The 27368-nt window shown below is 41.0% G+C and overlaps 2 protein-coding genes across 16 annotated transcripts in view; one reads left to right on the top strand and one right to left on the bottom strand.

The window, feature by feature from the left end:
- Window positions 1–1805, bottom strand: part of HPS3 (HPS3 biogenesis of lysosomal organelles complex 2 subunit 1) — a 40190-nt gene extending 38385 nt beyond the window's left edge. For 3 of the 9 annotated variants that reach the window (XR_006609118.1, XM_045088504.1, XM_013057707.2), the window contains exon 1: window positions 1254–1803. Coding sequence is in view for 5 of the 9 variants with exons in the window: in XM_045088504.1 (XP_044944439.1) it covers window positions 1254–1470 (217 nt within the window). In the remaining 4 variants the exon portion in view is untranslated. Of the gene's footprint in view, window positions 1–1253 lie in introns of all 9 variants that reach the window. The other 6 variants (XR_006609119.1, XR_006609120.1, XR_199666.3 and 3 more) reach the window with 6 other exon arrangements.
- A 21614-nt stretch (window positions 1806–23419) lies between these two features.
- The window catches only part of HLTF (helicase like transcription factor), a 53513-nt gene continuing 49564 nt past the window's right edge, over window positions 23420–27368 (top strand). For all 7 annotated transcript variants that reach the window (XM_004755494.3, XM_004755490.3, XM_004755491.3 and 4 more), the window contains exons 1-2: window positions 23420–23653; window positions 24783–24990. In XM_004755494.3, the coding sequence (XP_004755551.1) occupies window positions 23634–23653; window positions 24783–24990 (228 nt within the window). In that variant the 5' untranslated portion in view covers window positions 23420–23633. The remainder of the gene's footprint in view (window positions 23654–24782; window positions 24991–27368) is intronic.

Raw genomic sequence — 27368 nt, 5'->3', positions numbered from 1 at the left:
ATTTCTACTAAATTCCAAAATCAGAATCTTCTGCTAAAAGAGAACATACAGATCTAATGAGTGGTTCTCAAACATTATCTGTGAATCAATGCAGGCTTCTGTTGATGTCTTCACTAGTCAAAAAGAAAAAAAATAACAGCATAGTAAATTGCTCATAAAGCAAAGATATCCGATATTTAGAACTAAATGCTTTTTTCTCTTTGGTTAGAGTAAATAGCAGGGCTTTTCACTTTTAAATATATATATTTTTACTGGACAAAATGAATAGTCAGATACTAAGTATGATGATAGCCCCATAGTTTTTTATGGACCCACAAAATCCCAATGCCTGGAAATCTCTGATCTAGTAATTCCAATTTTTTTTTTTTTAACAGAGACTGAGATCCAAAAGTTTCTACAACTCACATCCAACCAGTAGCAGACACAGCAGGAATTAGAAGGAGATCTCCAATCCTCCAAGTTCATGCTCTCCACTTCATTAGTACGCCCCTGAACCATGGGCTTTTCTACCATAAACACTGCAGTTTATGCCTTTATATCCCTCTTGAGAAGGAGGAAACAAATTCTAAGGGCATTATTAAGCAGTTAAAAAAAAGCCTATGGTAAATCATTCTGTAATCTTAAGGACCTATTTTTAAATGTTGGATTTTTCTAAAACAGAGATATACCCACATAGTAGTTCCTTGGTACTGCTTCACATTTCGGTGGCAAATGGGTAGTGGAGGCTTTGGGTGGGAGAGAGGAGTTTATGACCGGAGTTCCACTTGCATAGATTTAAAAACCAGCATATAATATAGCTTTCAAAAACCGACAAGAAGTGGATACAAGTATAGATGTGAAAGAACTGGCCATAAGTTGGCATGATTGGTGAAGCTGGGAGTATCTGGGGTTCAGTATACCAATCTCCCTACTTTTGTAAGTGAGATTTTCTATACTTCTGAGTTTGGGCTTTTTTGTAGTTGTACTGTTTGTTTTTAAGTGTCTGGGTGAGTAGAACCTTTCGGGCGAGCGAGCGAGGTAAGAGCGAGCAGACAGCGTCCCCCGCCCCCTAGAAGCCAGCGCGCACCTGTGGTTGCCACGACAACCGCACGGCTCTGCTCGCCTTTAGTAATCAGTAGCCAGACCCCGCGAGACCCTCCAGCAAGTTCCGGGAAGTCTCTTCCCCACCCAGAGTACCGCGGGGGACGCTGAGTCCTCTAGGAAGGAGGCCCCAAGCGGGGACCCGGGCTCCCCCTGGCCTCGCTGCTACTCACCGGCCTCGCTGTAGGCCAGGCACAGCACCCTGCCGAGCGTGGAGAAGGCGCACCTCGGCTGGCACAGCTCCTGTCCGGTCACGGCGAATGCCTCCACCTTGCAGCCTGCCGCCACGAAGAGCGCGTCGCGTCCTCCGCCGCAGAACCGCTCGGGCTCCAATTTGCAGGGCACCACCTGCTGCGACCCGAACGGGTGCAGGTTGTAGAGCTGCACCATCCCGACCACCGGCTCCGGGGCCGTCCGGCGGTGCCCGCTCAGGTTGCACGCCCCGCAGGGCGCCGGAGACCCCGCTCGGGTCGCAGAGGCTGGACCACTTCCGCCAGCAGTTGCTCAGAGCCGAGTCACGTGAGCGTCACCCGGGCTGCCTGCGGCTCCCCTTCTTAAAGAGGCTGTTACGAGGCGAGGTTGGGGTCCGGGGAGCAGTCGCCTCCGCCCGGTGCGCCTGCGCCCCGAGGGCCTCTTGTCCCGGGGCCTTTGACCCAACCCTGTAGTGCCGGCCGCTGCTCGGCGCCCCGGGGCTGGCGGCGCAAAGAGCGCTGTGTCCTTTTTATTTTTTTTCGTCACTTCACATTACTGCACTGGGCTAGACGAGATGTGTAGGCCCTTGAATACGTCTCAACATTTGATTATCTGCTGTCTTGTACCATTTTGTACTCTCCCTCCCCGCCCCGCCCCACCCCACCCCGGCGCCATAGCCTCGGAGCTTCAGGAGGATAAGGGCTGTGAAAGGTGAAGTGCACTGCACAGGGCTCCACACCGGGCTAAACACTCTGAAGAGTTGTTCCAAAATCCTGGAAATTCTAGATGATTTCTTTGGAAAGAACAACACTTAGAATGTGCTTCGCAAAAAGAAAGGAAGGAAGGCAGGGGAGGAGAAAGGAAATGTATTTATTTATTTATTTACGGAAGAATGGTGGGTATCACCTAGTGAACTCCAGGCATTTGATAGTTTGAGCCTCAGAGGATGGAATGACTAGGAGTGAAATCCACTAACTCTCAGTCCAAAGCTCCTAAAACTAATCTATATCCTGTATCCATTCCTGATGTCTCAAGGTGGAGCTCATAGTTGCAATCCCAATTAAAAAAAACAAAACTAACTACCCCCGCCCCCGTACATTCAGATGAAGTGAGCCTTAGAGCTACTCTGTACAATTTTATCCAGAAAACAATATATGTAAGTTTGGCTTGTGGGATGTTCTCTTGCCTTCGGTGTCCCTTTACTTATGTAGGGACAAAACTAAAAAAGAGCAAAAAAAATAAATTTTTTAAAGATTTTGTTTATTTATTTGACAGAGAGAGAGAGCACAAGCAGGGGGAACAGCAGAGGGTGAGGGAGAAGGGGACTGAACACAGACTGAGCAGGGAGCCTGAGGTGGGACTGGATCCCAGCACCCTGGGATCCTGGCTTGAGCAGAAGGCAGACACTTAACCACTGAGCCACTCAGGCGTTCCTGAAGAGCAAATTTTCCTTTGGTCAGTTTCTAGTTCTCACCCTCATGAATTTTTTTCCTGGAAGAATTTACAAATTAAGTGCAATTTGTTTGAAGTTAAACCTCTATTGAAATTATACCTCCATTTCCTTTGCCATCTAGATGAATAAAGTACCTCTTAGTAGTCTCCTACTGTCCTTCACCTAATCCAACCAATAGGGACTTTTTGGGATACAGTCATTAACCAAACTAAGTGAGACTAAGAACTGGACAAGGAAGTCACAACCTAGGGTTGAAAACTCATAGATGGCTCCTATAGAAAACAGACTAATAGCTGCTTACAACTACTCATTCGGATACAACACTCATGAACACCCCTCTCCACAAATACAAGCCATGTGTGTCCTTTTTTTAGTTCCTCCCTCACAACTGAAAATTACAATTCCAGTACTAAATTAAAATTGCAAGACTAAACTTAAAATTTTATTGTAATTTCACCTACATTAAAAATGTTCTGGAGAAAGAAGTGATATTTGCTCACGGCCTGGAACCCCAATCTCTTCTAGAGATAGCCAACTCTACCTTAAATAAACGTGGCTCATTTAAGATTCATAGGGAGTAGACATGCTAGCCAAGGGAAGGTGAGGGATGTGCTTGGTTTCCATATACGTCAGTAGCTAGGTAGCAGTATGCTAGGGTAGCTATGATAAAATAGCACGGACTGGATAGCTTAAACATAATTTTTTTTCCCCCACGTCTGGAGGTTGGAAGTCCAAGATCAAAGAGCCTGCAGTTCTGGTTTTTCCTAAGGCCTGTTTCCTGGGCTTGTGGATAGCCACTGTCATCATCCATCTGGGCTGTTAGAACAAAAGACCACAGACTAGGCAGCTTCTAAGCAGCAGAGTGTTATTTCTCGCAGTTGTGGAGTTGGGGAATTCTAAGATGAAGGTGCTAGTGTATAGTAGGGTTAGGGTCCTCTTTGAGGTTGTGGAGAGCTCTGTGGCATCTCTTATATAATAACACTAATCCCATTCATGAGGGCTCCAACCCTCATGACCTTATTACCTTTCAAAGGCCCTACCTTTTAACACCATCACGCTGGGTATTAAGATTCCAGTATGTGCTCAGCAGCATTAGTTCTTAGGGAAATGCAAGTCAAAACTACCATGAGAGATCACTCTACATTTATTGTAGTAATGAAAATTTAGAGGACTTATCATAACAAATGTTGGTGAGAATATGGAACAACTGATGTGGCTGTCAAATGCTATAACAACTTTTGAAATAGTCTGGCAGTCTCTTAGAAAGTTAGACATATGCCAACCATACCATCCAACCATTCTACATTTAGGTGTTTACCCAAGAGAACTGAGGCATATATCCTTAAAAGGACTTGTACACATATTCTCATGGCAGCTTTTTGTGTACCTGTCAAAACCCAAAAACAACCCAAATATCCATCAACGATGAATGGGTAAACAAATTTTGTTTTATCCATACAATGAAATACTACTCAGCAATGAAAAGGAAAGAACTGTTGATACATACAACAACATGGCTAGATCTCAAAATAATTATGCTGAAGCAATGGCCACGGTCGCCATACTGTGGAAAGAACCAAGATGCCCTTCAACGGACAAATGGGTAAGGAAGATGTGGTCCATATACACTATGGAGTATTATGCCTCCATCAGAAAGGATGAATACCCAACTTTTGTAGCAACATGGACGGGACTGGAAGAGATTATGCTGAGTGAAATCAGTCAAGCAGAGAAAGTCAATTATCATATGGTTTCACTTATTTGTGGAGCATAACAAATAGCATGGAGGACATGGGGAGTTAGAGAGAAGGGAGTTGGGGGAAATTGGAAGGAGAGGTGAACCATGAGAGACTATGGACTCTAAAAAACAATCTGAGGGGGGCGCCTGGGTGGCTCAGTGGGTTAAGCCGCTGCCTTCGGCTCAGGTCATGATCTCAGGGCCCTGGGATCGAATCCCGCATTGGGCTCTCTGCTCAGCAGGGAGCCTGCTTCCCTCTCTCTCTGCCTGCCTCTCCATCTACTTGTGATTTCTCTCTGTCAAATAAATACATAAAATCTTAAAAAAAAAAAAAAAACAACAATCTGAGGGTTTTGAATTGGTGGGTGGGTGGGAAGTTGGGGCACCAGTTGGTGGGTATTATAGAGGGCACAGATTGCATGGAGCACTGGGTGTGGTGCAAAAATAATGAATACTGTTATGCTGAAAATAAATAAAAATAAATTAAAAAAATAATTATGCTGAAAGAAACCAGACAAAAATAGAATGTAGTATTAATATAAACGATTCTACTTAAATAAAATTCTAGAAAATACAAACTATAGTAGCAGACATTAGTGGTTGCCTGGGTCTCAGTGATGGGCAGAGATATGGTAGATTAAAAAAGAGCAGGAGTAAACTTTGGGAATGTTAGATTTGTCCATTATCCTGATTTTTATAACAGGTTTATGGGTGAATATATATGTTATAGCATGTCAGACTGTGTACTTTCAATACGTGAAATTTTTAAAAAAGACTACAGGATATGTAACAGCTAAGAGACTTACCCAAAATCAAATTGCTAATTAACTCATTAATTAGCAAATTATTGCATAATTGCAAAGCGAAGCTCAATTATATAGAAGGTATTTCACAAGTATTTCTTTGAGAATTTAAAATAAGAGAATTACTGAACTCTAAATCTGAAACTTAAGATACACTATATGTTAACTAATTGAATTTAAGTAAAATAAGTTAATAAAAAAATAAAATATGTCATCCCCAAAAAGGAAATTTAAAATAAGAATGCTGTGGTTTGGAGTTCAATGGTAAATAATGTGTTCTAAGATATTTGCTATGTTCTGGAAAATATTTAAAAATTCTAAATGCTTTTTTAATTTATTTTTTTTAAATAAAAGAGAAACAGTGTCACTCCAAACATTCCAGTGGCTTTCCATGATATTCAGATCAAAACTAATATTTCCTGGCTTGGCCTGCAAGGCCCTATATTATCTGGTCAACCTCATTATCTCTCTCCCACCTCATTTCCTACCACTCTCTTCCATTGTGCCATAGACACAGAAGTCCTCTCTGTGTTCTCTAAAAATCCCCTGCTTGTTCTCGTAGGATTTTATCACTTGCTGTTTTCTGCACCTAGAGTTTGTTCCCAAATCTTGCTGTGACTTACTGTCTTGCTGCTTTTTAGGGCCTCCCTAATATTACTTCCCTGACATTCTGTGAAACATACCCTCCAGACCATGTAGACTCACTTTTCTTCTTTATGGGTTTGCGGAAAGCAAGAGTCATAATCACAAATGTAACTCTAGAAGACATGTTTGTTTTTTTTGTTTTTTTTTTTTTTTACTTTGTTTTAGAAAGAGAGAGAGAGAGCAGTGGGGAGGAGCAGTGGGAGAGGGAGAGAGAATATCCTCCTACATGGGTCTCAGTCTCACGACCCTGAGATCATGACCCAAGCCAAAGTTGGACACTTAGAGTTGGACACTTAGCCAACTGAGCCACACAGGCACCCATAGAAGACATATTATTTTAATAGAATCTTTGCTATTTATAGGAATTTTAGAAGCCTCAAGCAAAAGTGGGTTCCAGCTGCAGAGCTCTCTCGGAAGACTGCCAGGACCTTATGGGGCATCCCTCATCTCCACAGATGGTCTGGCATTTAGACCCAGCATGTGCAAAGTTACAGTGTTCAGCGACTGTTACTCAGACAATAACGTGATGGAAAGATCATAATCTCTTACTCAAGTGAATCTTACTACTTTTAATGTTTGTATCAGTTTGCTGGCTTCTACAGAAATGTAGAATTGCTCTCAAAATCATTCCATGTACTTCATTTATCGATCAACCCATTCTTGTGCTATGGGTGCCCCTTCCATTTGCTGGTATCCCAACATTGGTTAATAGACTGGAAAGGGGGAATGAAGTTAGATTGGCTGTCCTGCAGCCTGCAAAGTTGGAGATTAGTTTCTACATTTACAGGATTGGTGAATATAATAAGCCTAGAGACATATCAAGGCGGGGACCGGGAAGAATGCAAAGCAGTGCCTCTTTGCACCATTCTCATTTTTGAGCCCTTTCCACGTAATGTGCAATCCTTTTAATTCTCTGCTGTAACAGAGAGTTGGTCTCCCTCTTTGACCTCCATGACTTTCCTCCTTTTTCTGTTAATATTTCCAGATCCACTGAGCACAGAGTAGAGTGTGCGACTTAAATGGGACTATCCACAGCAGATGCTCATCTAATCTCCTCTATGTCCCAATTCCTCACTGAAAAAATGTGTAGGGTCTTTCACATTGTTTTTGCTTAAATGGGACATTTTATTTCAATAGTTATTTTATTCATTCAATTTAAAAATATAGAAGTCAAACCATCCATACTGTTCATGTTTTAAAAAACATGAATGTCCAGAGAGCACCTTTGGGAATTTTCACTCAGGAAAACTTATCTAAAGGAACAAAATATCCCAGCCCAGAATTTATTACTGATATATCACCTCATGTCTTCTTGTGGATTTTTGCTTAAAGAGAGCAACTCATAAGGGCAAAAGGGTGGAAAAACCATTCTAGAAATGTAAACTACTAAGTGTTATTAAAGCAGAGCTTGTGGATTTCTACAGCAACCCAAGGTGTATTGGTATTCAGAATTTGTTATGGGCTTTAAAGAAAGGATGAATGATACTTAGTTTAGAAAGCCGGGCAGCAACTGCTTGTATGTCCGAGTTGCCACCAAAGCCAACCTTTACTCCTGTTAGGTGTGTGATCAAAGGAGAGAGACTGATACAAAGCGAAGGTCAAGCAAAGCTTTATTTCAAGCCAACCATCGAGAATCAAACTGTTCAGGGCTGCCTCTTCCAAAGAGGGCAAGCCACTCCCAGCCTCACAGACAAGCTTCTATAGAGCAAAGGCCATGTGGTTGAGCCTGGCCACACACAAGTGGCCAATGAGATTGCAACACACAGAGAAAGCTGCACAGTCATACTAGGTCACACACAGGTGGCCAGTTGAATTACAATTCACCCCACAGTAGCTACTTGAACTAGCCTATCACCTTGGGCAGAAATGGCACCCAAAAGGCGCCCAAAAGGCGGGGCCCACACTCCTTGGTAGCTAGGGAGACAGTATGCACGCTCCACTGATTGGATGTCTCCACTTGGCCCGACTCATCCCTGCTTTCGGGCTCTGTTATCTCCACCTGATCTGCCCTGCCCTTGTATTTGGGCGCTATTACCTGGGACTGGTCGACCATATTTTACTAGTTTCCCGGACTTGCTTTTAAGTCCCCTGAGGGAGAGGGCAGGGTCATTTAAAGTTTTACTGCATAAATAACAAAATCACCATTTAACCCAGATGAAATCGCTCTGGCTAAATAGGTCCTTACAACTCCCATTTTCCGAATGTCAGGCAGGATCACAAGAGAACATCTGCATGGGCCCTTTGGTTTGTTCATGCCAATGCCTTCACTGAGGCCCAGCCAGGCCAGTGTTGTCGCTAGGATACCTCCCTACCCACTTTGGGCCTTGGGATTCTTTCTCCCATAGGACTACTAAAATCAAATCTTCTGGTACTCTGGATTTTTAATATATTTGCTCCGAACTAATACTAGGAAAACAAAACAAACAGGGAGTAACAGTAAATAACAAAATGGGTGATTTCCCAAGGTTGCAGTTTCTCACAAGCTTCTCAGAATATTCCTCTGGGCTACAGGTCCCAATTTCCTTAAAGAAAATTTCTCCTTATACCTAATGCCACACACATGTGTATGCATGCACATACAAACATACATTTCCATCACTACCTTTAGCGCTACCAATAAGGCAGGGCTAATGGAATTGATGCCTCCTTTGCTCAAAGGGACAATATACATTTCTGGTGACTTCCAGACTGGGTTATGCTAGCTCACTCAGCTTCTATCTTATTCAAGAGTGGCCTCTTTTGGAATTTCCTTATGTAAAATGACTCCTAGTTTGAAAGAATTAGTAGCATCCTCTACTGAGCTAGGTTATTGATGAAATTGTATGAAAACTGTTTCCTAAATAATCACAGACTTCTCAGATTCAAACATTCTAAGTACATATTCCCTTTAGCCCACACAGGCAAACATATATAAATTAACTATACCTAGTATTAATATACCTATTTCATGAGTTAACATTATTTTTCTATGAACTCTGAACTAACAGAATTTTCTATGAACTACCCCTATTAATTTTTTTAAGAGGATGTACCTGTTAAACACATAAACCTACAATTACTGGCCTTGCACTGCTTTTGTCATGAGAGTCTAATCCCTTATCTTTTCAGATAGATTTATTCTGGAGAATGTTTTTATAGTAAAAACTGAGTTGTTGACAAAATATTTTCAGTTACCATTTTCTTATTTCTGGTCCAGACAAGTCCTAATCAAGGTAATATATAAATAGGATATCTGCGTTTTTTTTAAAGAGTATTATACAAAATCTTTAGAGAGTTTTCATTGGTTATATATTTCTTTTAAAATTTAAATTCAGTTGATTAACATATAATGTATTATTTGTTTCAAAGGTACAGGTCTGTGATTCATCAGTCTTACACAATACCCAGCACTCACCACAACACATACCCTCCCCAATGTCCATCACCCAGACACCCTATCCCTCCCACACCCCTCTCCTCCAGCAACCCTCAGTTTGTTTCCTGAGATTAAGAGTCTCTTATGGTTATATATGTTTTTTAAACCAAACAGACACTTCACACTAAACCAGTGGCTCACAAATCTGACCGTCCATCAGATATTCCTTGGGCACTTGTTAAAACACTTTTTGTTATGCCTCACTCCCACTTTCCAATTCAGCAAGTCTGCAGTAGCCAGAGAAACTGCATTTCTGATAAATTCTTAGGCAATATTAATGCTACTGATCTCCAGACCAAACTTTGAGAACCATTCAGCAAACTGTTTGGCTGCATGAATCTGAAAGGGTGTTACAACCCAAAATTATTTATGGCGGTAACTACCTCATGAAATAGTTTCAAGTCTCTACATATATAATGTACCAATCACAATACAGGTCATTTTGACATTAAAATAAATCGACCCACAAATCAACAAATATTTATTGAATTAGGAAGAGTGCCAAGAGTATTCAGTCCATAGTCAATGCTAATCCCAGCTTTACAACTAACGGTGGTCTTGGTGCCAACCCTCAGTCTCCCTAGACCTGAGTTTCCACAGCTGCAGACTGAGGGGAGTGGGCAAGATGAAGTGTCAACCATATCTAAAAGCACTGTTGATTCTTTGCATCTATGACATACAAGCCAATGTGCTGAGTGAAGTGAGGGAGTGTGAAACATAGAGCTCTCTCCTTTGCTGGGAACACAAGATACATACCCAGAAAAAGATACAAGCCAAAGGGAAATGGAGCTTCAGAATTCATCCTGGTGGAATGATGTTAGGAAAACCACCTCTTCACTCAGGTTCAGACTAAAGGAATTTGGACCTGTTCTATAATATTAATAATACCTTTTTTTTTGTTTTTCAAATATTCAGACTACTTTCTTTTCACCTTCATTCACTAAAACATAAATAAGACGTAACTGTGTTATGTCCATGAATAGTCTCCCTGAGTTATGGAGTAAATGCAGATTTCCAAGATGAGCTAAGTTTATAAAATATAACCATATATACAAACACATGAAAGTGATAGCAATGGCTCAGTTACAGAGTTGTTATCCACACACAGCATGTTCATAGGCAGATAGTCTTGTACCTTGCTATCATGTTAGTTTAGGACTTTGAAAAAAATCAGCATGATTAGAATTCTATCAAATTATGTCCTAAAAGTGTAAATGTATTACATGAATGCATATATTTTTAGTTATTTTCTTTTTTAAAATTTAATTTAATTTTTTCAGTGTTGCAGTGTTGCAAGATTCATTGTTCATGCACCACACCCAGTATTCCATGCAATCCATGCTCCATGCTCTCCTTAATACCCACCACCAGGCTCACCACCCCCACTCTCTCCCACAAAACCCTCAGTTTGTTTCCTAGAATCCACAGTTTCTTGTGGTTCATCTCCCCTTCTGATTTCCCCCAACTCACTTCTCCTCTCCACCTCCCAATGTCCTCCGTGTTATTCCTTATGCTCCACAAGTAAGTGAAAGCATATGATAATTCACTCTCTGGTTTATTTCACTCAGCATAATCTCCTCCAGTCCCATCCAAGTTGATGCAAAAGTTGGGAAACCATCCTCTTTAACAGAGGAAATGTCTTTCGCTTTTCTTTCTTCCCTCTTTCCCTCCTTCCTTCTTTCCTTTGTTTCTTCCGTTTTTCCCTTTTTCTTTTAAAAATTTTGTTTACTTATTTATTTGAGAGAGAGTGATATAGAGAGAGCAGGAGAGGGGAAAGGGTCAGAGGGAGAATCAGACTTGCCACTGAGCAGGGAGCCTGATGTGGACTAGATACTGGGACTCTGGGATCATGACCAGAGTGGAAGGCAGTCACTTTACCCACTGAGCCACTGCGGTGCTCCTTTTTCGATAAATACTTACTGGGACCTGTAAGACAAATGAAAATGCCCTGAGTAAAGTCAGGACAAACAGCCTAAAACCAAGCCAAACGGCCGAACAAGTTACTTTACCTCACTAAGCTGATTTCTTCAACGGCAACACTGTTATTGTAAGCTTCATTTGAGATAATATACATAAAGCTTTTAGTGAAGGGCCTGCCACATAGTAAGAAAATTTTATATCTTCCTAACTCCTCCGAGTACACAGTGTGATGTAGGACTAGAAACTTGAGTGACTTGAAAATGAACAATGGCCATAAATGTAGGCCTTGGAGATGAGAGTGGAGAATGGAGAGGGGATGAAAATGGGTGTGAACACTAATGGAGGGAACATAGATCAAGTGGGGAGAAAAGGAAAAAATTCACTATTTGTGGATTAGGGAGTGGAATAGCACAGTGTTTAAGAGTTTGTGCTTTTGGGGCACCTGGCAGGCGGAAGGCAGGGTTAACCTCTGGAAAGCAGGGTTAAGCCTCTGCCTTCAGCTCAGATCATGATCTCAGGGTCCTGGGATCAAATCCCACATCCCACTCCTTTCTTAAAACTGAGCAGAGGACTTAAGGCTGCAGTTCCCACATTTTACTGCACATTAGAATCACTGGGGAGCTTTTAAAAGTACTGATGCCCACACTGTGACCCTTATCAGGGAAATTAGAATATTTGAAGACAGGGCCCAGGAATCAGCATATATTTTTAAAAGATTTTATTTATTTGAGAGAGAGCCAGAGATAGTGAGAGACAGGAGGAGTGGGGAGGAGAGGGAGAAGCAGGCTCCCTGCTGAGCAAGGAGTTCGTCATGGCAATCCATCCCAGGACCCTGGGATCACCACCTGAGCCAAAGGCAGACCCATAATAGACCAGCCACCCAGACGCCCCAGCAATCAGTATCTTTTAAAGATTCCAATTTGAAACAAAGTTGGGAACCTCTGGCTTAACAGCCTGGTTTTCTTTGTGAGTTTATGGTGCTAAATAAATCGATGCCTTTATCTGGGACCTTGTTTCATTTTTCTAAGTAATGCGTGTAAAAACTATGACGGCAGTGAACAAGGCTGTTCAAATTGTAAACTAAGCGCTCTTCAGCCGTCAATAGTGCCCCCTGGTGGTGATATTAGAATCTAAAATAATCTACTTGGGATAAGAATGCTTTAAACACTGGGAAAAGGTGTCAATGAGCTCTATCCCCCACCTCTGTGCCCCTCTACCATAAACACATATATCTAGAAAGGAAACTTTAGGTCTCAGAAGTAAGCTAACCAAGAGCACACATAAGAAAACCATTGGTTTCTGTGGAACTGAAATTAATTGGTCCTCCAACTTCCCCTTCCTTTCAAAGTCATCCTCCCCAGAGTGGCCTCATCTTAAATTCCCAGTGCGAGCACCACCAGAAAAGTAATAATTTCTTTCTTCTATGTCTGAGGGTTCTGTTTCTTCTTTGGAGTAGAGGGCAAAGTTTTCACTGTTGGCTAGGAAAGTCATTGACTGGGCCTTCTGGTTAAGGATAATAACTCTCCATTTTACAAGTGAGAATAAGGTGTAATGGAAGGTGTTGCCATCATCGGTAGGTGATGATTCATCTTGATACATACATCTTTTCTCTGTCCTGAGTCCAAGTGGCTTCATATCAAGCAGGGAAACTGAAGCCATGCTTCAGTATGTCATGCTCAGTATGAGGTAACACTAAATGCTGTCAGGATACTAGCAAAAAGTATGGGACTATAGAGTCTGAGAGAAAGGAGGATATCAGTGTTGGATATAGAGGCTGACGATTTAGGTACTGAAGGTGGGGAGAAGGGGTGGGGTGGATTCTTGCACATAAACTGGCAGAATTGAGTCTCTGAAGCAGAAATGGAGTGGAACTGAAGAGCAGGAACAGGGGAGAAGGAAGGTCTGGGTCCCGTTTAAGTAGTTTCCCGGGGGAACGAGACTGAGACTGAGATGGAAAACAGCCAGCTGCTCCACTGTCCCTACCAAGACTTCTGCAGCAGATGCCTGGTGGCCACCAGTGTGACTCCCAGGAGATGGGGCTTCTGGGGACCAAGACACCATCTTGTGGGGTTCCTGGGTGGTTCAGTGGGTTAAGCCTCTCCCCACCTCTGATGGGGTCATGATACCAGGGTTCTGGGATGGAGCCCCGCATCAGGCTCTCTGCTCAGCGGAGAGCCTGCTTTCCTGCACCCTCTGCCTACCTCTTTGCCTACTTGTGATCTCTTTCTGTCAAGTAAATAAATAAAATCTTTAAAAAAAGAAAAAAAAAAGACACCATCTCTGCCAGTGTGAGTGGAGAAGACCTAGCAGTCCTAAGCCATCTGGCGTTGCTTGGCACAAAGCAGGGTCCGGTATAGCTGTCTCCCCGCCCCTTTCCACTCCTTCCAAAATGTCGATTTCTTGGAATTTCTAATGACTCCATGGTCTAACAAACTGTGACAAGTCTAAAATAGGCTTCGCTGAAGCCATCCTGGGGAAGCTAGGGAGTATCTCCGTGGCTCTGGCTCCCGTGGCAGAAGGAATCACCCCCAACACACCGGTTAATTCCGCCCTTTGTATTCTGATGAAAGAAGAGCTTCCAAACACTAACTGAAGCCTGCAGGGCTTTCTGGGAAACATAGTCCTGGATAAGGAAAATGCATTCCCAGAGGATTCTGGGATTAGTAGTTTTTGGTCTGCAAACACGCATGCCCAACTCCTCCTGCGCAATGCGCTCTGGACCTTGATGCTAGCTCCCGTGCCAAGTAGGCACATGCTGGGTGTCATCTGGGGTTTGGATTAGTGCAGCTTGAAGGCTGCATGGCTGGCACGGCGACTGTTCGTCCCTCGGCTTCTTAATCGAGGTTCAGGCTGACCTTCCTACCGGAAAGGGTTTATTCATTCCAGAGCTCACGATATGGGAAGGGCTAACAAGCAAACTGACAAAATAGTGTGAGTAGAAGGGCTTGTATTGTAATGGCTGTGCTGAGCAGAAGCAAGTAGGTGAGAGAGGTTTCCCAGAGCGAACGAAGTTGGAGATGAAAGGTGAAGGATTGACTTTAAGGCAGGGGCCTGGCAAGGAGTACAGTCAGGGCCAAGGCTTCTAGTCGAGTATAATGTGATTTTAGTTTTCTCCTCCCACCTGAAATTTTTACCCTATTTTAATAAACTGTTAATTTCTCGAGTACTTCCTAAGATGCCCATAGTTCAAGTAAAACAAGTAAATTTTTGTGTCTTTAGCTAAGTTTAGCCTGTTAGTATGATGCCACGTTTAGATGGGGGGGGGCGGGGTTTATGTTTTTGTTTTTGTTTTTGCTTTTTTTTTCTACTATTGACTTTTTTGTGTGACTTTTTTTATTTTTAATTTTTAAAAATATTTTATTTATTTATTTGACAGAGAGACAGTGAGAAAGGGAATACAAGCAGGGGGAGTTGGAGAGGGAGAAGCATGCTTCCCAGGGAGCAGTGAGAGCCATGCAGGGCTCTATCCCAGGACTCTGGGATCATAACCTGAGCCAAAGGTAGATGCTGAATGACTGAGCCACTCAGGTTCTCCAATTTTTTTGTGACTTTTGATGTCTTTGTGTATATTTTCAGTTGTTACCTTAAGTTGTATGATGTGAGAACATTACACTACTTTTGGGATCTGGAAATGAGCATTTAGAATGTCGACCTTTGGAATAATCCTCAGTAATGAAGGAAAATATGTAATTTTATTGTGTTTCGGGACTTTGAACTCCCTTAAGAATAGAAGTCTAGGGGTGCCTGGTTGACTAAGTTAAGCATCTGCCTTCCGCTGGGGTCAAGATCCCAGGGCACTGGGGTCAAGCCCCGCATCAGGCTTTCTGCTCAATGGAGAGCCTGCTTCTCCCTCTCCCTGTCAGCAGCTCTGCCTACTTGTGCGCTCTCTCTCTCTGTCAAATAAACAAATGAAATCTTAAAAAAAAGAAAAAAGAATAGAAATCTAAAGCAGTAATATTTGTAATGATCCCCTAGCTCTCTGAATGAGAATATTTTTTAAATAGGTAGGAGGAGGAGGAGAATAACATATGGTTTTACAGTAGCAGTACAGTAAGATTTTTAGGTTGATGTGGATTTCTGGCGTTTGCGTGTGTTTAATGTGGAGGGGGTAAGAAAGGAAATCTTTGGGGGCACAGGTCAATTATGAGGGCTTAAAGAGACCTGTGATGGTCTTTTAGTTTTGTTTTGGATTTGTGTTTGTTTTGTTTTGTTTTGTTTTAGCTTTACAGACAATCCTAATTTACGATAGTTTGACTTAATGATTTGTTTTCTCTTTTCTGTGGTGCAAAGGCAGTATACATTCAGTAGAAACTGCACTTTAAATTCTGAATTGGGGTCTTTTTCTGGGCTACTTTTATGCAGTATGATACTCTCTCGTGATACTGGGTGGCGGCAGCAGCAGTGAGGGGCAGTGAGCTACAGTTTCCAATCAACAATGATATCACAAGGGTAATCAGCTGATACTGATTTACAGCCTTTCTGTTTTTCACTTTCAGTACAGTATTCAACATATTATATGAGATAATCCACACTTTAGTATAAAATTGTTAGATGATGCAGTCCCACTGTGCGCTAACAAATCTGAGCATGTTTAAGGTAAGGCTGGGTTTAAGTGATGATGTAGGTTAAGTGTATAAAATGCATTTTCAACTTAAGACATTTTCAACATGGGATGGGTTTATCAAGACATAAGCCCATAAGTTGACAAAGATCTATAGTTTGTTTTAGACAGAGACAGTATTCATTAAGGAAGATACCTGGGTGGTGGACAGCAGGATAACCCCTTGGTTAATTAATGAAACAAAAAGCATTTCAAGTCTTAGTGTTTAGGAAAATATTTAATCTCCTGTCATTTTTGTAGTCCACCCCAGAATCTATATTAAATTGATATTGAGAAATTCAGAACTGCATTCTTTTGGGATTTAGTTGAGTGAGATTTTCATTTCTCTGTTTTATACAGTCTTTTAGACATTCTTTTATCCACAATAAGCACTTAATCATATTTTAAATTGGCTGTTTCTCTGACTTGTTTTTTCTCCAGCTTTAAAGACCCCTTTGCAACCCACCCATTGACATTGTCATTCCCCAGGGCGCCTGGGTGGCCTAGTTATTTAAATGTCCAGCTCCGGTCATGATCCCAGGGTCCTGGGATAGAGCCTTGTTTTAGGCTCTGCACTCAGTGAGGGAGTCAGCTTGAGGATTCTCTCTCCCTCTGTTCTGTTCTTGTGTATGTACTCTCTCATTAAAGTAAGTAAATCTTTTTAAAAAATGAAATTGTCATTTTCCTCCAGCTTAGCTGCTTCCTAGTTCATGAAGCCTCTAAACACCGCTTCTTAGTTCCCAGAGCATGGTATTTTTATCTCCATTACTCTGATTTGTTAATTTTCCTTGCAGTTTAGTGATTTGTATCTCATTTTGTTTACTTTGCTGCTTTATAAAACCATTTAAGACATGCAGTTTTTCTTTTGTGTATTTAAAGACCATATGTTAGTTATCCTTTATTCTTCTTTTTTTAAAGTACACTGGGTGTGGAGCCCAGTGGGGGCTTGAACTCACAACCCTGAGATTGAGACCTGAGCTGAGAGTGAGTTAGATGCTTAACTGACCGACATGATCCTTTTGTTATTTTTTATTTTTAATATTTTATTTATTGATTTGAGACAGGGAGAGTGAGTGAGAGAGCACAAGCAGGGGAGCAGCAGTGGGAGAGGGAGAAGGAGGTTCCCCATTGATCAGGGAGCCGGAAGTGGGGCTAGATCCCAGGACTCCAGGATCATTACCTGAGCTGAAGGCAGACGCTTAACTGAGTGAGCCACTCAGGCACCTCCTTCCCACTGTCTTTTATTCTTTTAAAAGATTTTACTTGTTTATTTGAGAGAGAGTGAAAGTGAGAGAGATTATAGAGGGAGAGGGAGAAGCAGACTCACTGCTGTGCAGAGAGCCCGATGTAGGGCTTGATCCTAGGACCTTGGCTGGGATCATGACCTGAGCCTAACCATCTGAGCCATCCTGGCGCCCTTTTATTCTTAATATTATCACGTACTATTCATTTTTGCATGTGTATATGCAAGTGTCTAGCACATAGACCTCTATAATTCCTGGCTTGAGGCCAGGAACCCCTGGCAAAGCTAATAATATTTATCCACCTATTTTTGGTGTCAAAAAAAGGGTTAAACGTAGCTCCTAAAAAAAAAAAAATGTATAGATTTTTAAAAAGCTTTTAAAAATTATTTTTACTCAAAATGTAAAAGTTTGTTAAAAGCTAATTAAAAACGATTAAAAACCTGAATAAAGGAGCACCTGGGTGGCTCAGTCATCTGCCTTCAGCTCAAGTCCTGATCCCAGAGTGCTGAGATTGAGCCTGACATTGAGATCTCTGCCTGGCAGGAAGCCTCCTTATCCCTCTCCCACTCCCCCTGCTTGTGTTCCTTCTCTCACTGTGTCTCTTTCTGTCAAATTAAAAAAAAAATCTTTAAAAGTAATACTAATAATAACCTGAATAAAGTTCTAGGTGATCTTTCAATAACAAAGGGATTTTTGGGAAAAGATTGAGAACTATCCTACTTAGTACTTTGTACAAAAAAATTTGAAGAAGAACCCAAAAGACAATATGGTAGAAAGGCTCTTTCCTTTTCATCTGGTGGCAGCAATTTAGCTAAAGTTCAGGGAAGGTGGGTGCTTACAAGTACATCCTGGGGCTATGGAGGAAGAAGCAGTCAGATATAATGGGCTTTATTCTCAGAGTACACTGCGAGCAGTTCTTCCAACTCTCTGCACTCCCCAGGGTAACCTGCCCAACCTAGCCTGATAAAGTGCACAGACTGGGATATAAGACCATGCTAGTTTATATCATATATCAGACTCAAGTACACAGTGGTGACTGCAAACACCCAGTTCCTGAGGGTGCTACCTGTTCACCTAGGGTTACATCTGACTTTCTTTTTGACCCAATATCTTATCTAAAAATATTTGAGAAATGGAAATTTTATTTGTAAATACTACAAAATTAGCAGTTCAAGCAGGATATTAATATATTTTGTCCCTAAAATTTCATGTTTATGAACTTGAATCTTTTGGAATTTCTCATTCTGTTAGGTCAGGAGATTAAATTCCTCTCAAAATCTTTTCAAATACTTTTTCTTTAAATTTGAGAAATGTGTTTGACATTTTGCAGTTTTAAAGGACTTTTGGAAATGGCAAGTTAAGCCTTAATTCTGGGTTAACAAACCATAGTCCTGTGGTTGTAGGATGCAGTAGTTTGGTAAACTATGATGATGACTGATGATTGATTGATTGATTGATTGATTAAAAAGATTTTATTTATTTATTTGACAGAGAGAGATCACAAGTAGACAGAGAGGCAGGCAGACAGAGAGAGAGAGGGAAGCAGGCTCCCTGCTGAGCAGAGAGCCCGGATGCAGGGCTCCATCCCAGGACCCTGAGATCATGACCCAAGCCGAAGGCAGCGGCTTAACCCACTGAGCCACCCAGGTGCCCTATGACTGATGATTTAAACTGATTGGCTAATACAGTGAAGTTTCTCACATTTATAAAAAGTGTTTTTGAAAATTTCCAAAGTATATTTAGAGTTGAAGTTTTGGTCTTTTAATTTTTTAGCTATAAAGAAGACAGAAAAACATTCACTAATTCTTGTAGTATTATTAAAATAAGTGCTTTCAGGGCACCTACGTGGCACAGTTGTTAAGCATCTGCCTTCAGCTCAAGTCATGATCCTAGGATCCTGGGATGGAGCCCTGCATCAGGCTCCCTTCTCAGCCCAAAGCCCTGCTTCTCCCTCTCACACTCTCCCTGCTTGTGTTCCTTCTCTCCCTGTCTCTCTCTCTCTGTCAAATTAATAAATAAAATCTTAAAAAAAATAAAATAAGATCTTTCACCATGGCCATGGTGACAAGAACACTAAATAATTCCATGGCTCGGAATTGTGCTTTCCTGAAGTTCGGGAAAGCGTCCTATGTAGGACACAAAGGAAGGGATAGATCCCAAGGGATAGATTCCCTGATTCTTTAGAAAATTCTGGTCTTCTGTTGAGTAGGAGCACTTAGTGAGTCAAGGTCTAAAGGAGGAGGAAACTGGTATCTCCTGGGAAAGTCCTTTGTAATCTGGAACACCACAGATTTCTCAGAATGGGAGTTGGCATCAGAGTGTCTTCTGGTTCTTGATGAAACAATTCAGTATGATCAAGGACACACACCTGGGAAAATGACTGGCTTCTAGAAACAGTGTTATTCTGGTATTTGGGAATAACTCAGCTGCTGAGCACCAGGAAATAAGCTTCAGTCAACTGTAATTCTTGTTAAGTGCTAGAGAAAATTAGATAATAATTCTATTACAATAATAGTAATGGCAATAAGCATTTATTATTTAAAGGCAGGCACTTTATATTCATCATATTATTAAGACTTTTACTTGGTATTCATTATATATTACTTCCTCTGCCCTACCAGCTGTTATACCCAGAAATCTGCCTCAGAATCTGTTGTGGTCCTGATTAAATCTGAGAAAATTCCATTGTAAATAGCTAAGTTACAAAAGATTTTATCTTCCATCATTTCCTCTGTCTTCTTATTAAAAAAAAAAAGTTAGAAATAGTATTGTACCAATGTTTTTTGATTTTGATAATTGTACTGTGATTGTGTATGTTAAAATAAATAGTGTAAGAGATGTGAGGGAACATTCTGTAGTAATTTTGCAACTTTTCTTTAAGGTTAACATTAATTAAAAACAAACTTGAGGGGCACCTGGGTGGCTCAGTGGTTAAGCCTCTGCCTTCGGCTCAGGTCATAATCTCAGGGTCCTGGGATCAAGTTCTGCATCGGGCTCTCTCCTAAGCAGGGAGGTTGCTTCCCCCCCTCTCTCTGCCTGCCTCTCTGCCTACTTGTGATCTCTCTCCGTCAAATAAATAAATAAAATCTTAAAAAAAAAAACTTGAAAAACTTCATATTTTTTTATTATACTTTATATCTTTCATTATTTTCTTGTGACAGAAAAGCAATACATGTTCAAAACAGAAAATTTTACATGCATGTAAGTAAAAAGAAGAAAATGAAAACCTCCTAAGTCAACCAGCTAGAGGTATCTGCTATAACTATATAAATGTAAAGTCACTGAGAGGTGTATGTGTATGGATATGTAGTATGTATTAATTTTGATCACTGACTCCATTTACAAAGATGAAATTTTGTATTTTTTTATTGAATTTAATTTATCTTATACCTTCAGTTTTCCTAATGGGAGGTAACTTAATTTAGTCACTTCCAGGTTGCTCAGGCATTTTAAGATTTAAAGTCAATTAGATACAGGTTTCAGAATCATTCTCCTTTCTCTTACCCTATAGGCTATGTTTGGGCACCATTCACCTTCAGTAGGTACCAACTTCTGAACCTTCACAGTGCTGGAGGCTCACTGGGAATTATGAAAAGCTTTTGAAAGGCTGCCCTTGAGCTCCTTAACAGAGCCACCTTATTAGCTTTTACTCCTTTATTGCCCTGGCACATTTCTGATCTCTTAAGACTCTTAAGATTTGCAGAACCTTGAGGCTACACTCTGGAAAATGAAGCATAGCTGTCTTTTTTTTAATGGGATCCCCAGAAATTACTGGGCTATTATCCTTCCCTTTGTGGTCTAGGGTGATGGCATTCAGGCTCTTTCCCTGAGATCCACTTAAGAAAGATTTACTCTGTGAACTCTACTATGTTATTCCTGAAAATTCTCCTCTTCCACTGAACTTTGTCTTTATCTCCTTACGGGTGAATAAAACATGCAAACAAGCAAACACACAACATCATATATTCTTCCAAACCTATTAGGACATAACTTGGAATATTTTGTATTACAGTCGGCCTTTTGGAAATTCAGATTCTTGTTTTCTTTGCCAAGGGTTTCAAAATTCCATTCTGTTAAATTATTTTTTAAAAAAATTTTTTTATACAATTGTGAAAATTTGATTATGTTATTAGAAGATACCAAAGATCAATTTATCATTAATTTTGTGGGGTGTGAGAATGGCCTTGTGGGTCTGTATGAAAATATTATATTATATCTAAATATAATTTTTAGAGAAGTTAGTGAAGGCTTTTATAGGCAGGCTGGGTTGGGAAGTGATAGGAGTGGGAGGTAGGGGACAGATTATAAAGAGTCACACCTGCCATTCTTTGATTTCAAGCTCACAGCATCAAACAGGAGAGTGACATGATTAATGTGCATAAACGGGTAATGATGAGAAAGTGTGTTTGTGACTGGAAAGTGAGCGGCTGGAGGAATTTTTTATTCCTTCCCCTTCCTCAGCATCCATACCAAATCCATCAGCACACTGTGTTGGTTCTCTAGCTTCATCATCTCCCTTTTCCAAGCTACCATTATCTCTTAGCTGGACACAATTGTTTCCTAATTATCTACTAAGCAGCCTACTTCTGTTTTTTCCCTATAATCTCCACATGGCTGCCAGAATGGATTCTTTAAAGCCTAACGCACAGTGTTATTCTCTTGCTAAAAACAATTGAGGGTCTACTACATTTAAAATAAAATACAAACTCTATCATAGACTCTAAATTTCTATGGAATCCGGCTCTTACATTCACCACCATCCCCTTTGTGCCATGACTAAGTGAAAGACTGTTCAGCTGCTAGATCTGAAATGTAAAACAATGTAAGACACTAAAATTGTTTTTAATGTCAAAAAAGTTGACTTTAAATGGCATTTTTTTTACCTTAATCTGCATTCTTTAACAATGGGGTGGTAATTACAGATCTTAAGGAGTTGGGTTTACCTCTCTTTTCATATTAGCAATTTTGTCTTTCAGTCTAATGATCATGGCTTCTTCATTGATTTTACACATACAACATTTTCAGTCTGGGTGCTTTCTGGCATATTTTCCAAAAACTTACTTAGATTTTGGCACACCAAAAACTGAACTATATTGCCATTTATCTAATCGTTCCAGAAGAAAGTAAATTAATATTATTTGAAATGCCACTGTTTTCATCATCTTCATCATCTTCCTTCTGTTTAGTGAAATGAATAAATTGCTGCAAATTCAATTTCTCTTTCCATTGCTAGTTCATGCTTACAGATGATAGCTTAAGAAAATGAACAAATGCCTCTTCAAAAAGCTGTCTTATTGACTACTCTTCATACTCTGCTGAAGGAAATGTAAAAAGCACCACTCTATGAAGGGCAAGTGCCAATATTGACCACATTCACAGATACATTTCCTCTTTGATCTTTTCATTCTTCTTTGACAGTTACACAGGGCCTAAGTGCTGTTCAAAACCAGCACCAGCTTCTTACTGTGGTGCTGCTGCTGCACCATTTTAAAGGTCAGCTGAATTAGCTTGTTCTGGGCTCCCAAGCTGCAGAGCTCAGCCTTGCCAGCCTCTTGGTTGCAGTCAGCCCGCTGGCCAACCCCCCCAAAGTACATTTTCTGATTCTCCTCTGACTCAAAAGCCAACTGTGTAGCTCCGTTCCTCCTGAAGGAAAACAAGCTTCTTTCCACCTATTCACACGGGCAGCCACGTGCCTCAGGTGTACCCGGCCCTGCTCATCACTCCCAGCTATCAACAACTACTAGAAATCAATTTTTCCTTAAAAAAGAAAATGGAAGCGGGAGGGGGGGGAACCCTGTAAATCTAAATTCCAATTAAAGTCTCCTGAATTCGTTGTGTCTCATAGATTCGCTAGTGACACTTAAAATGAATAGTTTGAGGGCAATCACCCGAGGTTCACCCCAGGAAATGAAATAAAGTATCTCGCTGGTCGCTCCAGGGCTCATAAAATCGCGGAGCTTATTCAGTGTAAAATCCTGGTACAGGTCACATGAGATGAGGTAAGGATGAGGCAGGATGAGGTCAGGCCTGAAGAATGGGTCTGAGACAAACAATGGAAAAGGAGGGTCATTCTGCTGCGTTTGAAGCTGGGAATCAAATCGAAAACGCAGACACCGCCCGCACGCCACTCTGACTCCTAGGGCCGCGTGGCTTTCCCGCGCGCTCGCCTCGGGGGCGGGGAAGAACCCGGATGGAACCGCCCCTGCAGCCGGGACCCCCTACAGTCTTTGAATCCCTGCGTGGGGCGGAGTTGCCCTCCCTTCCATGCTCTGATTGGTTTATTTCCGTAGGCCCTCTCCTCGCGATTGGACTTTGCCAGTGTCAGTCACAAAGCGTCACTGGTCTCTTAGATTGTTGCTAGAAGGCGACGGCGTCGACGTCTGACTAGATTCGCGGCGTCTCACTTCCACCAGAGCGCTTTTCCTTCGGCGCTCGGAACCTATCCTCAGCTTCTCGGCTGTGGGGCCTGGAGGGAGGCGTATTGAGGCGGCTCGAGAGCTATCTGGGGCGCCCAAGCGTTCCGTTCGTTACCCGCTCTGCGCCATGTCCTGGATGTTCAAGAGGTGAAGGGGGCGAAGGGGGTGGGGCGCAGGGGGTAACGGCCTGTTGGCGTCCCCAAATGAACCTGACCTTCCCTGCGTTCCCTTCGAGTTCTCCTCGCGTTCCCGGTGCAGCTTATATTCGTCTTGCTGGTGGCTCATATCACCGCCGGAGAAATAAATGCATTGCCTTAGCTGGCGAGGGGAGGCTCCTCAGGCGAGCCTCATGCCAGGGCTTGGGCATATCAGGGGTTATGGGGGGATTCTGGGGGGCCCGGGATTCAAAGCTCCGCTCTTTAACATGGGTCCTGATCTGAGCTTTATTCAGTCAGCACCCGTTAGATGCTCAATGTGCGCTAGACGGATAAAGGACCAATTAAGAGAGCCCTTGTCCCCAGGTAGCTTAGAATTTATGTGCATGTACATACCTGGAAATATGTATTTGCAATGGAGCCAGAGGTATGCGGAGCGTACAAGGAAAACGCGGGGAAATAGCTTCCGTCTGTTTTTAGGAAAGTTTCAGGAAGCCCCTCAATGGACTTCCCCTTATTTTTCATTTTCCAAATTGGTGCACACGCCTCTTCCTGGAACAGTTATCCATGAAAGGATTGAGGGTACCCTTAAACCAATGGGAATGGAAGGCTTGAGGTCATCTTCCCATGATGGTATGATTTGGATGCCTGAATAAGGGTTCTGTTTGGAGAGAATTAAAATAGTGGATGCTGGACGTATTATCTGTAACCGTATAGATGGCTTCACATATAATAATAGTTCCATATTTGCAAGTCCTTTCTAGTTCGATTTTTTTTGAAATAATGGTGTGTGATTAGAATTACAGACATCATATACATTTTAGTTTAAGTAGGTTATCATCACTAGGAAAAAGATTTGTGAGCCCTTGTTGGAGTTTTCATTTTGAGTACTCAGTGGGTAGAAGAGGCATTACGGAGCAGGTAGGGTTCCTGGAGACCTTCCCCACTCACTCCAATACCTGCTTTACCCATAGTAGCACTCTGTCGATCTTTTTATATAACAGTTCCCTCTAAAGATTTAACATGTCGAAATAAAATGAGAAAACATTTGGCCTGTGTATATAACATGGTCTTTGGTTAAAATGGTGTATCATTTTCTTGTGCTTTTTCTTTTTTAATAGAGATCCTGTTTGGAAGTACTTGCAGACTGTCCAATACGGAACCCATGGAAATTTTCCACGCCTCTCATATCCAACTTTCTTTCCCCGTTTTGAATTCCAAGATATTATACCTCCAGATGACTTCCTAACTAGTGATGAAGAGCTAGATTCAGTTTTATTTGGAACTTTGAGAGGTCATGTAGTTGGACTACGCTATTACACAGGAGTAGTGAGTATTACATATTAAGTTGAAATATATTTATCTTATTAACCTAGAAAAGAATTTGAAGGTGATATGTACAATTACTACTTATTTTACTTTAATTAGAATGTATCTAGTTAAGAGATAACAAATATTTAATGACTAATTTTCTTTTGCATTTATATTCTGCTTGTAATACACAGGGCACTTTTTCCAGTATGGTTTCATTTGATAGCTGTAATGACTCAAAGGTAGATAGAACATCTGTTATCCCGTTTTTATAACTGAAGAACTAAAACTTAGGAGGGTTAGATGACTGGCCCAAAAAGCAGATACTTGGGGTACATTTGTAGAGTAACTTCCAAGTCAGTTCTTTGCTTTCTCCGCTTCTGTCCCTTACCGCATTTCTCTACTTCAGTGTTTTTAATTTAGGAAGATTAATTCCTGCTAGATAAGGGAATTGTCTATTTTTAGGTCCTTTTTTCCCCTTTCTGTAGTAAGACTACCTGTCTCCTAATTTTTCTCCCTATGTCTATCTTACTGTTTCTCTTTTTGCATTGTGTGTATGTGTGAGAGATAGAGATAGTACATGATTTCATAGCTGGTGAGAAGTTGTCTTTGTTATGGTTATGTAGGATGTTTTGCGTTATTTGGATGATGTGTCACTAGTTTTCTTTTTTATTATGAAGTATTTTAAGCATGCATAAGAGTAGAATAGTATAACAAACTCCCATATACCCAAATCCATATACCCAAATATAACAAATTTTTCTCACATTTCTTTCATCACTTTTTCTTTTGTCCTTTAGGACAAAAAATCTCTACTGTATCAGTTCACATTCATATAATTCAGTATGTCTCTGTAAAAAAATTCAAACTTTGTTATTTTCATACTTAAAATTAGTAATTCCTTATTACATCTAATAACTAATTCATAATCAGTTTTCTTGATTGTTTAAAAATGTCTTTTTATAGTTTTTTTTTTTGAGAGAGAACAAGCTAGAGCATGTGCGGGGAGGGTCAGGAGAGGAAGAGACAGAATCTTATGCAGGCTCAAGTGTGGAGCCCCACAAGGGGCTGGATCTCATGACCCTTAGAGACAAGTGACTGAGCCACCTCACCTAGCACACCTCCTATATTTTCTTTATATTGGAGCTTCTTAGAATATTTTGTAATTGTTTGAAATGTGTTGCTAGGAAATTTCTTAGGAAAGAACACGATTTCCTAAGTTTTTCTGTGTTTCTAATTGTGATATTTATATTAACGGGCAGTTTGGCTAAATACAAAGTCCTTGACCCATTTTTTGCTATGTGATATTTTGATGTTGCATAAAATGTTGGTTAGAATTCTGATGACAATATGATTTCTCTCCCATATAAGTGAATTGGGTATTTTTGCCTCCATAACTAAAGGGTATTTTTCCTTATCTTGAAAGGTCTTATGATTGCCCTGTAACTTCATTTTTTTCTGTTCCAGTTATTTTTTCTTTAATTATAGCTTTAAGTGTTTGTTTTGTTTTTCAGGGACTCCATTCTACCATCTATGTATTAGATCTCCTCTGCATATATCTGTGCCCGTGTATATGTCTATTGCTGTCTCTGAAATCCTTTTTTTAAAAAATTTAAATTATATTAACATTTTTAAAATTTAATTTTGTTTTTTCAGTGTTCCAAGATTCATTGTTTATGCACCACACCCAGTGCTCCATGCAACAGGTGCCCTCCTTAATACCCACCACTAGGCTCATCTAATCCCCCACTTCCCTCCCCTCCAAAACCCTTAGCTTGTTTCTCAGAGTCCACGGTTTCTCATGGTTCGTCTCCCCTTCTGATTTCTTCCAATTCACTTTTCCTTTCCTTCTCCTACTGTCCTCCATGTTATTTCTTATGCTCCACAACTAAGTGAAGCTATATGATAATTGACTCTCACTGCTTGTCTTACTTCATTCAGTATAATCTCCTCCAGTCCCATCCATGTTGATACAAAAGTTGGGTATTCTTTCTGATGGAGGCGTAATATTCCATTGTACATATGGACCATATCTTCTTTATCCATTCGTCTGTTGAAGGGCATCTTGGCTCTTTTGGCAGTTTGGTGATTGTGGCCATTGCTGCTATGAATATTGGGGCCCTTCTTTTCACTACATCTGTACTTTGGGGTAAATACCCAGTAGTGCAATTGCAGGGTCATAGGGTAGCTGTATTTTTAATTTCTTAAGGAATCTCCACACTGTTTTCCAAAGTGGCTGCACCAACTTGCATTCCCACCGCCAGTGTAAGAGGGTTCCCCTTTCTCCACATCCTCTGCAACAATTGTCCTTTCTTGTCTTGTTAATTTTGGCCATTCTGACTAGTGTAAGATGGTATCTCAATGTGGTTTTTATTTGAATCTCCCCGATGGCTAAT

The sequence above is a fragment of the Mustela putorius genome, unplaced genomic scaffold (assembly GCF_011764305.1).
Source record: "Mustela putorius furo isolate JIRA1106 unplaced genomic scaffold, ASM1176430v1.1 tig00003834_pilon_pilon_pilon, whole genome shotgun sequence".
Taxonomy (NCBI): Eukaryota; Metazoa; Chordata; class Mammalia; order Carnivora; family Mustelidae; genus Mustela; species Mustela putorius.
The sequence above is the reverse complement of the archived record's forward strand: the minus strand, read 5'-3'. Positions and strand labels throughout refer to the sequence as shown.